The 15,042-nt window shown below is 32.4% G+C and overlaps 1 protein-coding gene across 1 annotated transcript in view; it reads right to left on the bottom strand.

Annotated features, from left to right (window-relative positions):
* Positions 1-260: 260 nt before the first annotated feature.
* LOC115890949 overlaps positions 261-15,042 on the bottom strand; it is a 44,056-nt gene continuing 29,274 nt past the window's right edge. The window contains exons 2-5 of the mRNA XM_030911314.1: positions 4,625-4,858; positions 4,345-4,568; positions 407-899; positions 261-347 (exon numbers count right to left, since the gene is read on the bottom strand). Of these exons, the coding sequence (XP_030767174.1) occupies positions 334-347; positions 407-899; positions 4,345-4,568; positions 4,625-4,850 (957 nt within the window). The 5' untranslated portion in view covers positions 4,851-4,858 and the 3' untranslated portion in view covers positions 261-333. The remainder of the gene's footprint in view (positions 348-406; positions 900-4,344; positions 4,569-4,624; positions 4,859-15,042) is intronic.

Raw genomic sequence — 15,042 nt, forward strand, 5'->3', positions numbered from 1 at the left:
ATATGACATTTAGATTAACATGGCCTAAGCATCATCCTGGATATCTACAACTTCAAGTGGTGGACTACCAATACTTTCAATTTCCGAAGCACTAGCTTCCCCTTCAGAGTACGAAGAATCCTGATTGGAAAGCGGTAAAGGTTTCTTATGACTCATATAATCAACAACTAATTCTAAACCAATCAAAGCCCTTAAATCTTTTGACTCTTTTTCCTTTTCAGCTTCCGTTTCCGCATTCTCTCATTAATTTTTTCATCATTTCTTGTGGTTTCTAGATTATTTTCTGTAAATTTGGCCGACGCATTGTCATCTAAATCTGTTTGGTTATTTGGACTAATACTGGCCTCCTGTTTGGACGAACATTGCTGAGTGTTATTTAGTTTTTTATATATTTTATTGATATTACCCATAACGTAGTTTATACCGGTTGGATTCGGTGTCTTATCGAAACCCATAGCTTTAACGTCAAAGCTTTTTTGAAACTTCTCGCTCGAACGATTTTTCATTAGTGTATTGGCATTTGGTACTGAAAACGCAGACGTGTTACGTCGTTGCTTGAAAAAATCCGTATGCGGTTCTTCAGATTTGACGTTTTTTTCTTGAAAGTCAGTTTTCTCTATTTGTTTTTCACTAACAACCGTACTGGTTGTGTCGTTTGTGTTGTTAACGGAATCTTTGAAGTAATTGGCGTTTTGTCTATCGTAAATATGGCCCGAAACTCGCAAATCGATAAAAAAATGCAGGGGATCGATTCCGTAGGGTGTATTTGAATAAATAGGTGGATACCAGAATGGTGGTGGTGGTGGCAAAACTAGGTTAGTTGAGTTTTCTGGCTGAGGGGCGTATTGAGTGGATTGTTCTTCGATTTTTGGAGTCTTCCTTTCCCCATGTTCTGCAAACTATATTTGAATAAAGACATTTTCACTACTTTTAATTAACGCACTAGATAAACAACAGCCGGCGCCGGCGGTATTGTTAGTATATACGTTACAGTAAAAGTTGGCAATCAGTGATTGTTAACAGTTACTAGTAAAAGCTCACATACACTGATTTGCTAAGACTACACCAGTAAAAGTTCAACAGCTATTTTTCAATCCAACTTTTAGTAGTGAATGCTATATATCATTCCCTGGAAGATATCACTGAGTTTGAAAGATTCAGTTCCCGCGGTTGCCACATGTTGTAAACTATAAGGATAATTAAGGATAAGTTGAATAATAGGCAATACGTTGTACCAATAAGTAATCTTATGTTTATGAATGTTTTTTTATTGTTTTGTACGCTTTAAAATGTTTTCTATGTTTTCTATATTTTTAATAAATATACTAAAGAAGTAAATTGTAGTTGGTTATTTTAAGATATGTTTATCAGCTTGAATATTGGGGTGATCCAATATTCTTACAAGTTTTATTTATTTTAACTTCCACCAACATTCTTCCTCACCACACTCACCCTGTACAATAGAATAACTTTTAAAAGTAAAACCTCTGACGAGGGGTAGGGGACAAAAAACTCACAATCTTTTAAGATGTTTATTTAAATTTAATTTGTTTCAAAAAAAAAGGGTAGCGACATGTTTCGGGACTTTTAGTCCAGAAAGCTAAAATAATTACAATCAGAATAATAAACAAATCAATACTAGCAAAAATCAGAGATCAATACTAACAAAACAGAATATATGTGTATCGGAGGAGAACAACAAGATCTGATACTAGAAGAAGGTACTGCACAAAATACAAATATTTGGGTATGCAAATCACAAATGATGGACTGTTGGATACAGCAATTAAAGAACGAAACCAACTTGGAAGGAATGCTATCACGGTATTGAATGGGATACTGTGGGACAGAAGCATAAACAACAAGAACAAAACTCTAATATACAATACCATCATAAAGAGTATAACCACGTACAGCTGTGAAGTCTGGCCAATTAAGGAAACAACAAAACGAATGCTGGAAGCTACAGAGATGGATTTTTGGAGAAGATCAGCAGGCAAATCAAGACTCGAGCGAATAACTAATGAACGCATAAGAGAGATTATGGAAGTTAAACATACGATAGTGGACGACATAAAGAACAGTCAACTCATATGGTACGGGCATGTCCAAAGAATGGCAGAAATAAGAATCCCAAAGCAAATTATAAACTGGAAACCTGCAGGAAGAAGAAAACCGGGTAGACCGAGAAGAAGTTGGCAGGAAGGGATTGACACGTTTATGGAGGAAAGATCTCTCGGAGACGGTGCATGGAGAGACAGACAGGCATGGAGAGATGGCATCGGAAGACGTAGAACGTTTTAAAATTACAATCATAAAGGGCAAAAATTTAAGTTCAACAAAAAACGAAAAAACTTCAAGAACTTTCCAGGTGAGGTTTCTTGAAGTTTTTTCGTTTTTTGTTGAACTTAAATTATTGCCCTTTGTGATTTTAATTTTCAAACTGAGCTTGCCATAATGTTATCTGTGATTGAATAATTGTGATAGAAATAACTTTAAAAAAAAATTTAACCTTTTAATTTGTTTTGTGATTGTATTTTATATTTTTTGACCTCTATATGACTATTGGAATTTGTTTATTATTAAAATGTATTATAATATACACTATCACTAGTAAATGTTAGATAATTACTAGGAAAAATCGACAAATCTCTTTAAAATACCACATTCACTGATCCAATGCGTAATTGCTAGCATTTCCTAGTGAATGTTAACAATCCCTGAATCCGACTTTCACTGTAACATAATACAAGAGAATACCGTCATCCGGCAACATAATATTTCTACTCTCAGATGCAAAAAATAACGCAACGGAAAAATGTTTGGTCATGTTTAAAATGTTATGTCCTTTTTATTTTCAGCTTTATTTTCTTGATTTTTTTAGCAAACTGTATATAAATATATCAACTTTAATTCGTAAACTCAGTTTACTATAAATTTTAGTAATTGACTTATTATACAGGGTTAATCGAAAAGTAGTTTTTTTACCATGTCTTTAAAACATCCTGTGCAATAATTTCGTGAGCAAATTTTCCAAAAAAAATATTTTTCAGTCAGAACCATGTCTCCTGAATATTTTGCTTTTTGACTCATGTAAACACATGCCATGGTTAATTTTTAAGAGCAAAATGAACTTGCCACAAACATTTCGCAATTTTTTCAATTATTCTTACTTTTTGATGTTATTCTTCATAATAACGGGCTTTGGTGATTATTATTGTGTACGATTGAATATGGTACTTAGTGTGGAAGATTGTACAAAAGTCATTGATCTTGTTGAAGATAGCCAAAATTATGAATATGCGCTTGGTCCTTGGAGAACATGGTTCTGATAGAAAAATAATGCTTTAGGAAAAGTTACTTGCAACATTATTGCACAGGGTGTTTTAAAATTAGGATAAAAACCAAGCCTTCAATTAACCCTGTTTAATAAACCAAATACTAAAGTTTATAAAAAAACTCAGCTCCAGATTATTCTTTTCTGTATATTTATCCACATATTGTTTTTCTTATTACATTTATAGGGCTAATTTTAAATAATATATTTTTTCCTTTGAACTAGAGTAGTGCAAGCATTACCGAAAATTGATGCTGTTCGCACCTTTGCTTTCGTGGAGCGCAAAAGAGTGTCATTTACACACAGCACAGCCATTTGAATTTTTTCTACTGTCAATAATATACGAAAAAAAGCTTGTAATAAACTAAGAAATTCATAATTTAGAATATCTGTTTTGTTAAAAACTAAAAAAAAAATCCTTTCTTGATATTGCAGGACTGGTATAGAAATCAGTACGACTCCCAGCAAATAAAAGGCTTTTTCAAAAAAGGCAGATTTGGGAAAGCTGATTTTTTATACCTGTATCAACCATACATTAGCGATTTTGATTTTACTAATCCGTAGAACTCATTATGAAAATAAAATTATAAAAAAATCAACCCAAAATAGTGTGTTTCAAATATATTTTATCTATATTCAAAACAATTCAAATTTATTATATTGATGTTATTTAATTGTACTACATGTCTGTAGCTATATTGTCCATAATTATAATTAATTTTCAAATGGCTGCGCTGGGTGTAAATGACACTCCTTTGCGCTCCATGTTTGTGCTTCCCAGAAAGTGACTCCATCAACTTTCGGTAGCGCTTGCACCGTTATAGTTGCTCGGAAAAAATTGTAATATTTAAAATTAGGTCCACAAATTTTATAAAAACGACAGTGAGTGGATGAACATACGAAAAAAAATTGTAATATCGATTTTTGTCAAGTTAACCATAGCATTTTGCCGTGTGTGGACCGGCAGTAATTTAGCCAGTATTTAATTAAATATTGCAAAAACATACTTGTTGACCGTGTATATGTTCTTGCGTTAACTCTACCGCAACATCTTCAGATTTTCGCATGCTTTTTATCATCCATGGTTCGTTATTATCATTTTTATCATTAGATTTGTCAGTTTTGATTTCGACAGAGCTAGAGCTTTTGGGAAATATATCTCGTCCAATATTACCCCAAGTACGTTTCTTGGATCTTCGGGGTGGCTGACCAAAATACATATTCTGATTTCCTATTAATCCAAAATTTTAATGTAATCTGAAAATAATGCTAAATTTGTTAACGCACCTGTGAATCCGAGAGTATTACGTTGATTATTCTGGTCATTCTTAGCTTGCACAAATGATCGTAACATTTCGCTAAAGAAATATGTATTTGACAATAAAGACATGTTGTACAGATATGGAGGAGTGGCAGCAAGCAATCTTGATACTAGATCAGTGTTCCTAAGATCTAGTGGTGAAAGTTTTGTTTTGCTGGATTGGATTACATGAGCTTCTTGCGTCGATGACATAATGTAATCTGAAAAAGAAAACGAATACGAATTAGAAGAAAATCTTGAAATAATATAGGGTTATTTACAACATACGACACGGAGTATCGCAGCTAAACGATTAGATTTTTACAAATTGTAAGTTTTGGGTTCGTTGAAAGACTACTAGAGAATATTTTTACAAGATACAGAGTGTCCCAAATAAATAAAAAATATCAAAATTGTGTGTTTTTTTAAATAGAACACCCTGTATATTATTACATTTTGAGTTTCTACGATTAAAATAAGGGTAAATTTGATTAAGGTTTAAAAAATTTAATCTTCCCATTTTTGAAATATTTACGTTTTTGTCAAAATACAGTAATAATTTTAATACTTCATTTCTCTAGACGTATTTAAGTTTTTAAAACCAAATATTGTGAAGTTTTTCTATTTACTAAATTTTGTGTTGCAATAATAAAAATTATACTACTTTTACCTTATACAGAGTGACTAAAAATTTATTTTAAATAATTACTAAATTTAAAAGAGAATCTCATGAGAGCTCATAGAGAAAAGCTCATGCAAGAAAACGCCTTTCGTGACCATCTTCTGATGCGTGTCAAATACTCGTCAGCGAGTAATGGCAGTATATACAGGGTGGTCCGAACTGTATTCCGGAAACTTCGGAAGCATATTCTGCAGATTAAAATAAGTAAAAAAGTTCGTATAAATGTATGTCCTAAAATGCTTAGTTTCGGAGATACAGGGTGTAGAAGTTTCATTTGAATTTCGATTTTTTTCCAAATTATTTCTGAAGTAACGTCAATATTTGGATGAAAATTGGTGGATGGGTGTTTTTTGACATGAGAAATTTGATTTTGATGTCAATATGACTCCCATTTGTAGGTGGCGCCACCTACATATGTTTTAACTAGTTTGAAGAGTAATAACTTTTCGTCGGTACCTGCATAAAACTACTGAGTAAAAAATATACATTTGCGATTTTTTTTTACATAAAAAGGTCTCGGTAAAAATCGCTACGAGTAATGGTTCTCGAGATATTTGGAACCGAAATTATCAATACCTGTCATCATTGACATAAATTAAACATGTTGACTAAATAGTTATAAGACTGAAATCTTTTTGTGTCAAAAGTTCAAAAGAAACTGTTAAATCATCATTTTTTCATAGAGAAACTTATGATTAATTAAATAAAAATAAAAATTTATGATTTCAGTCAAATAAGGTGTGCTTATGTTTTGTCAATAATGACATGTATTGACTATTTTCATTCTAAATATCTTGAGAAAGGTTGCTCGTAGCGATTTTTATCAAGAGACATTTTTTACATAAAAATTCATGGAAATGTATATTTTTTTAGTCAGTGGTTTTATACAGGTACGGTCGAAAAGTTATTACTCTTCAAAACAGTTAAAACACATGTATGTGGCGCCCCCTACAAATAGGAGTAATTTTGACATCAAAATCAAAATTCTCGTGTCACAAAACTCCCAGATACCAATTTTCATCCAAATATTGATGTTACTTCAGAAATTATTTGAAAAAATCGAAATAAAATGAAACTTACACCCTGTATCTCCAAAACTAAGCATTTTAGGACATACATTTATACGAACTATTTTACTTATTTTGATCTGTAGAATGCTGCCGAAGTTTCCGAATACAGTTCGACCACCCTGTAGATTTAAAAGGCAATAACTTCTTTTTAATTAATAGAACACCTTGTATATTTTACGAGAATCAGATGCACAATTTAATTGTCTATCAATTTGTATCATACCATTTTTTACCTATCTCTTCAAGTTTTCGTAGAAAATGCATTTTCTTATAATTTAGACCTCAGTTATCAATATACCCATGGATTATTGACATTTTAGATTAGAGGTAACAAATTTTCGAAGAGTATAAAAATCTAATATTGTCGATATAATTCGCTTATTTCTTTAAAAATAAAAAAAAACTGTTTAAATATTTGTTAAAGAGGACCAATTAATATGATGGCAGTATTCAAACTACATTAATTGACTGTTTGCTGTTTCTAAGTGGTTCTGGTACACACATTTTCCTAATCAAAGTAAAACACTTAATGGTTTAAAGAGTAAAAGAATAAAAATATAGAAATATAATAATTCCATATTAAAAAATATTTTATTAACACTCTCCATACTTATAAGCCATATCTCAAGTTAAAAAAATGGTAAATTCACACTTTACATACTAACTTTTAATATATAAACGTCAATTCAAACACTCTCTAGAATTAATTTATCTATGAATTCTTAGACAAGCTCCCCGACATGTAGAAGACAGAACATGATATCAAGGACTTGAGCAAACAGTCTTAAATTAATTGCTATAGCCCTTCCCTGAGACATAGCATACCACTGCGTTCTAGAATGCATACTAGTTCTATATTATCTAAATTAGCAAACTTATTGTCTGCATTTACATAACTTTGATATAATTCTTTGTTACATTTATTCTTGTAAAGTAATGTTCTTATTTAAGATTTGCACCATTAAGTCGGTAAAATCGCATCCTTTAAATGAAAATGTACCCATATCTTCAAGTATTATCATAATTAAAAGAAGATAATGTTAAAAATTTCAAAAATAGCAGGTCAATAAAGGACTTATTACGTTTGAGAATAAAGAAAGAAAAAAAACTAAATTCGCAACATGTATTATTAACGAAGTATTAATTTTTAACGAAGAAACCTGAAAATATAGTTCATATCAAATAAACTTTAAGTCACGTGATTAAGCTTAACCGGCACAGCGTTGCCCACTTTTACATATTTTCTTTTAATAAAAAACTATTTTAGGAAACAAATTAACTATAAATATATAAACAGTTATTATTTACATCAACAAAACACCTTCTTAACAGCATCTAAGGGACATGAAGGGCCATTACTACCGTTTTTCCGTTGAAAATATTCTAAGTTGCGATGAGTTTTTTACGGCTATTAAGCTCTCTACACTTTGCACTAAAAGAGATTCTTAAAAGAACAATATTTGACTGCAGGGTCTCCTAGTAAAAAATGTTAAGCTTAAAATATCAGAACACATTTCATTTAAACCAAAAACTAGCATACAATATACAATATACAAATCAAAATTTATAGGTAAAATTTTAAATGGCAAAAATGTGAAGGGTTCTCGGAATGCAGCTGTAAGGCACACGGTATGCGTGCGTCTCAATCTTAAATCCATTAAGTGAAATTATTGCACGTCGGGACATTCGAAGATATTCCCTATTGAATTCAAACACAATTTTAGGGCTATACTCGTTTCGTCAAATTAATAAATCATTTGCAGAGTTGTCAGACTCGGCGACAACTTCAAGTCCTCGTACCTTATGGTATCTATTGTACGTCTAAGAAAATTAATATCAGTAAAGTGATGAAGATGAAACCAATTAGTATGCTGCGGCGAACAGATTAGAAAGGATTTAAAATTGAATGGATAAAGAGAACATTTTCTATCTAAAATACAGGGTGGTCCGAACTGTTATTCCGGAAACTTTGGCAACATATTCCCCAGTTAAAAATAAGTAAAAAAGTTCGTATAAATATATGTCCGAAATACTTAGTTAGAAATATCATTTTTATTTCGATTTTTTCCAAATAATTTCTGAAGTAACGCTAATATCTGGATGAAAATTGGTGCCTGGAGTTTTTTTGACATGAGAAATTTGATTTCAATATCAATATGACTCCTAATTGTAGAGGGCGCCACCTACATGTGTTTTAACTGTTTTGAAGAGTAATAACTTTTTGTCTGTACCTGTATAAAACTACCGAGTGAAAAAATATACATTTCCGTAATTTTTTACATAAAAAATGTCTCTTGGTAAAAATCGCTACGAGCAACCGTTCTCAAGATATTTAGAATGGAAATAGTCAATACATGTAATTATTAACAAAAAATAAACATGCTGAGTAGATAGTTATTTGACTGAAATGATAAATTTGGTAACTTTTTAATTTTTTAAGTTAATCATAAATTAATAAATAAAACAGTTTCTGTTGAACTTTTGACACAAAAACATTCCAAATTTATGATTTCAGTCTAATAACTATTCAGTCAACATATTTAATTTATGTCAATGATGACAGGTATTGATAATTTCAATTACAAATATCTCGAGAATCATTACTGGTAGCGATTTTTACCAAGAGACATTTTTTACGTAAAAAATGTTGTAAATGTATACTTTTCAACTCAGTAGTTTTATACAGGTACGGGCGAAAAGTTATTACTCTTCAAACCAGTTAAAAAAAATGTAGGTGGCGCCCTCTACAAGTAGGAGTCATATTGACATTAAAATCAAATTTTTCATGTAAAAAACTCCTAGACAAATATCGTTCTTTTTTACTTATTTTTATCTGCAGAATATGCTGCCGAAGTTTCCGGAATACAGTTCGGACCACCCTGTATAAAATTCTTGTGTCACGGTTTTAGTTACTGTACTTCTCCGAAACGGCTTGATCGATTTTGATGAAATTTTATATGTATATTCATTAGATCTGATTATAAGAGTGATCCACCCCATTTTTTTTTTTAATTTTTTGTAGAGTGGGACCGTCTGCACTGTCGCTCACATAGCCTACCTAAAGCCTACCCACCAAATTTGGTAGCGATCGGACGATATCAACTTTTGACGTTTCTTACGTCATAACTAACAGTCACAGTGACAGGTGTCTGCACGATCAAGTTGGCCTTGGTTCAATCTATCGACATACCAAATTTCATTTAAGTGGGACGATTTATTGATCTGATTAATTTTTCACCTTATTGATGATGGGCTTTCATAGTGCCATGAAAAAGTCGTTAAAATATCATGAAAAGATAGAGATCATGTAGATGCAATGCTTTGAGCCCATTTTCAACACTTCTCATTTTTCATTTGTTGAAGTGCGTACTTAATTTCTGCGGTTAATATTTCTGGCATGTCTTCTGATACTACGTTTGTAATGTGTTTTTGGACTCTGTTCTTGTTTAGTATAACAGTTTAATTTTCGTATATTTATTATTTCTAAAAATAAGTTTTTTCGTCTGAAAATTTGTCTTACAGCATCTCGAAAATTATTCTCGTTTCAGAACTGCCGCTGGATCTTGCCAATTTCCATGATTTCTCTCCCCACTCGGCCAGCATCTGAATTTTAAATGTCTTTTATTCTCCGGCTAATTTCTTATGGCCGCGTTGTCTCTGTTTCTTTATTTTCGTAAAAGTTTACTGGTGGGGCTTCGAGGCGAGGATGGTTTTCTTTTAATTAGAAATATTGTTTTGTCATTTTCGAATGGAACGAGTTTGGAGATTCTGAATGGACGAGTTTGTACTTAGATTGAGAGCTTTTAACAGCTTGTTTGGGACGGGCGAAGGATTACTTAATACAGTAGAGTAAGGAGATAAATATGAATAAATTTTTTGATGAAAAATTTTTAGAGATAATTATTTGTTGGTTAAGCTTCATTCAGAACCTCGCAATTAGTGGAATAAATTAGTGGTTTCAATTAGCGTAGTAGTTTGTTCCTTTCATTTCAATGTAAGCATTCAGAACGTCAAAATTAGTGGTTGACATTTTCAATTAGTAGAAAAAGTTGTCAAACTTTTAACTTTTCCACTAATCATACTTCAAAATTTGCGAGGAATGTCATTTCTCCTTTGATTATTTGGTTAAAAATAAAAGTTGATTATTTTATAAGCTAAATATTAGGCTCTCTTTATGGATACAACTGACTACCGCAAGCTGTTGCTAGAATAATCTATTAATTTTAATTATGATCGTAAACTAAAAAATATAAAGTGTAATTGGAACCACTAATTTATTGCACTAAGTGCGAGGTTCTGAATGGAGCTAAAAAGTTGTTAATTATGAATTATAACTTGTATTTAAACAACAAACAGTTTTCCAAGCTCCTGAGCTAACAATTATTTCAGTATTGTTTCCCTCAATGACCATTCTAATCATTGTCACACATTGGCATATCTACCGATCATAATGTGCAGTGGTGTTAGGTCCAGAATGACCTCCATTGTTGCTGTTGTGTATGTTATCATAGCTCCTGTGATGCAGATGCATACCAATCTTTGCAAAAAAAAATCCACACCTCCGTCTCGTCCCAATAAATGACATACCAAGAATTTAAGTAACACCCCACTAGAGTGTTGAGCAATAAAAAGGATCGGAAGAGAGAAACGTTTGCTCTACAGGTAAAAGACCAAACCATAAAGTGATATACTGATGCTTCCAAAACAGAAATAGGATTAGGAGTATTTGAGTCCAAAACTAAATACTCTGAACCAATGGGCACCAACCCCAAACCAAACCAAACTTATCTTAGATAGTAACTATCGGAAGCAAAAAATAGACATCTTATCCGATAGTTATAAGCAGCATTTAAAGCGAAAAAGCGAACTCAGTAACCATCAATTCGAAGGCAAAGAAAATAATGTCCCCCTACTCTGGATACCAGCCCACCAAGAGATAGAAGGTAATGAAGAAGCAAATGATCTAGCTAAAAAAGAAGCGAATATTCCACTAACTGGACCAGAAGCGGAACTCAAGATCTGGAGGACTCCATCCGTAACCTGGAATGGGAATGCTCCAACGGTCTAATCACTCAGAATTTGGGGAAAAATCAAAACAAGAAAAAAAATATTTTCTTTGATTAAGTAAGAACAATCTTCGAATTGTGACGGGATTTTTCCTCAATCCTTTTTCCTGTTTCCTCAATGAAAACGTCAGTAAATTGAAGCTAAGAAACAACGGCGAATGCAGATTCTCTAAGTAAAATGGGGAAATAACAGAACACCTCTCCACTGAATGCGCGGAGACGTGGTAGAATCATAAATAAACATCTGTAAATCCATCTCAGAAATCTGTCTCAGCTTTTGTCAAAACCCTGAGACTGTATGATGAGTAATAACTCAATAAAGGGTGAAATCGAATTTTTCGATTAAACATATACAGGGTGTCCCAATATACCGTGGACATAGATCTACTACGTATTTTTGGAATCAAAATGAGTTCGTTAGGGATGAGGGTAGTTTTCACCCTTCCCGTACATTTTCTTGATTTTTGTGACAGTCAAAAAAGCGCTTAGCAAAACATAGTCACCCAAAATCTCATTCCAATCGGAATAACAGTTCTTAAAATATCTTAAAAAACGTGTTTATTTTTTTAAAGTTTAATGCATGCCCTCTAGGTGACAAATGAAGCACTTTTATATATAGGTAAATTGTGTCCAATAAATTTATTTTGATTCCAAAAATACGTAGTACACGTAACTATGTCCACGGAATTTTGGGACACCCTGTATATTAATACAAGGAAGTCCGAACTGTATTCCGAAAACTTTGGCAGCATATTCTGTAGATAAAAATAAAGTAAAAAAGTTAAGTATGTTCTAAAAGGCTTACTTTCGGAGATACTGTGTAGAAGTTTCATTTATTTTCGTTTTTTTTCCGAATAACTTCTGATTTCCAAATGAATTTCTGAAGTAACGTTAATATTTGTATGAAACTTGGTGTCTGGAGTTTGTTGACATGAAAAATTGATTTTTATGTCAATATGACTTACTTGTAGAGGGGCCACCTACATTTTTTTCACTGATTCGAAGAGTAATAAATCTTTGTGCGTACCTGTATAAAACTAGTGAGTGAAAAAATATACATTTCAGTTTACGTAAAATGTTCTTCTTAAAATCGCTGATGAAAGCAAACCGTTCTCAAGATATGCCGTTACGTCATTGACTAAAAATAAACACATGTTGACTAGATAGTCATTTGATTGAAATGATAAATTTGGGAACTTTTTATTTTTTTAAATTAATTATAAATCGTTCTTTGAAAAAATTATAAAACAGTTTATGTTGAACTTTTGACGCAAAACAATTTTGAATGATTTCAGTCTAATAAATCATTTAGTCAACATGTTTAATTTATGTCAATGATGACAGGTATTGATAATTTAGATTCCAGACATCTCGAGAACCATTACTGTAGCGATTTTACTAAGAGACATTTTTTTACGTAAAGAACGTCGTAGATGTTTATTTTTTTTTACCACTAGTTATATATTAGGTACGGACGAAAAGTTATTACTTTTCGAACCAGTAAAAAAATATGCAGATAGTATAGTTTTCATTATTATTATTATATTGACATCAAAATCAAATATCTCATGTCAAAAACTCCCAAACACCAATTTTCAAAATATTGACGTTACTTCAGAAATTATTTGGAAAAAATCGAAATAAAAATGAAACTTCTACACCCTGTATTTTCGAAATTAAGCATTTTAGGACATACATTTATACGAACTTTTTTACTTATTTTTCCCAAGTAGCATTTTCACGACTTGCGACCACATGTTTACTAAACACAACGTTGGATTAGTTACAAAAAATAGTTAGCTCCCTACCTTAGATATTAAAATAAATTTAAACGTTTTTATAACGTTGTGCCGACGTTGGACTAGTACTACAGCAAAGTAGAAGCTTCTACGACGTCGAATAAACGTTGTCTTGTAAACTTTTTTGCTTAAGTGATCTTTAGGTGATTCGGACAACGTAGTTACAACATTGGACAATATAGAGTTTTCCGACGTCAGTTTCAGGACCTATTCCAACGTTATGCAAACGTCGTCTGTTTTACTAATTCCAACGTTGTTTAGATTTCCTCATTATTACGTTGGTAGGACGTCGAGTCACTACCTTTTTGCAACTGTTTTTGTTTTTATAAAAAAACTTAATTAAATGGGACATAAGAAAGGTACATATAAAACTAAATTTAAATATACATCGACATATATTACCGATAGTTTATCCACCCTCAACTTCTTATTTTAGATTATAGAGGGCGGCACAAGCTAACTCTAGGATGACTAAATTAGCCAATCTTGTGACTAGTATACTACCTGTTAAGGCCGAACTACGACTTTATTAGTCCAGTATGCGACTACTCGAACTACTCCATCTTAATCTCCAAAACAACAAAGTGAAAGCCGCCATGTTGTTAAATAAGAAAATGTTTCGTTCCTAAAATATCAATTCCTGCTTTTTGAATACGTTAACTTGAAATATTTGACCCTAAAAACACGCGGAAACAATTTTTTCTACTGCGAATAAATTATTCTCATTTTTACTAAAAAAAATTCAAGAAAAATTTTAAACTTCTTTAATTTTAAGGCCCATTGGTATTTTTCAAAGTAGGAACAATACATTTATCAATAAAGTTGTTTGCGTTTAACTTTTTTGCCTTGGGTAACGAGTTACAGAGTCGGTTAAAGTGTTTCAATAATTATGATCTTCAAACATCCTCCACACTTAAATACTTTTGTTTTGTTTTCCTTCACTGCCATCTGACATATGTCTCTAACTAAATCATAAAATAATATTTTACTATAATTATCCCAATTTAGGATAAACGCGACTTAGACGCCATATTAGTTTTTTGTATTTCTGCAATTAGATTTTAAACAAAGTTGCAGTTTGTACTAAATTAAGCTGCTAGCCAACGTCGGTATCCAACGTCGTTTCGACCCAAAAATTATTCTCCAAACTAGTGCAGACTAGGGTTGGCACGAGGTTGTGCCGACGTCGCGCCCCGACGTTTGGTCGCGTGACACAACGTTGTCCCGACGTCCAAATGCTGCTTGGGTTATCTGCAGAATATGTTGCCGAAGTTTCCGGAATACAGTTCGGACCACCCTGTATTTATTTTCTTGTCTCCCGCACTTAGATTTTGAAATAATGAACACCGTCATTTAATTTATTCGTGCCGAGGTGAAGTTAACTCTTCCCGTTTAAGTGGAAAAAACAACAGTTGCTAATCCAACACAATACGTCTTCCGCCTCTTTATACACACCTGTCTGTTGATTAGTGTTTGCCGAGCCGAAAATAAACCCTCTTGGCAAACATATTATGCCGGAAACTTTATATTTCCATCGGAAAAGTTGCGCGCGGAAAGCGGCATTGAAAAGCGCGGGGCGACGAGAATCGGCGCTATATGCAGATGATAAGTCGGTCTTGTTTTCTAAAGGATGGCAACTTATTAAAATTAACGACGCTTATTATTTCTGGTGCCAGACAGCGTACAACTCGCGGCGAAAAACTCGTCTCATTAAAGAAAAACGTTTTAGCGAAGGAAAGTCGATGCAACAAATGACTTTAAGTCGTGTTTATACGTTTTAGAGTAATT

This window comes from Sitophilus oryzae, unplaced genomic scaffold (genome assembly GCF_002938485.1).
Source record: "Sitophilus oryzae breed Bouriz unplaced genomic scaffold, Soryzae_2.0 scaffold_939_pilon_pilon, whole genome shotgun sequence".
In the NCBI taxonomy this organism is placed as follows: domain Eukaryota; kingdom Metazoa; phylum Arthropoda; class Insecta; order Coleoptera; family Curculionidae; genus Sitophilus; species Sitophilus oryzae.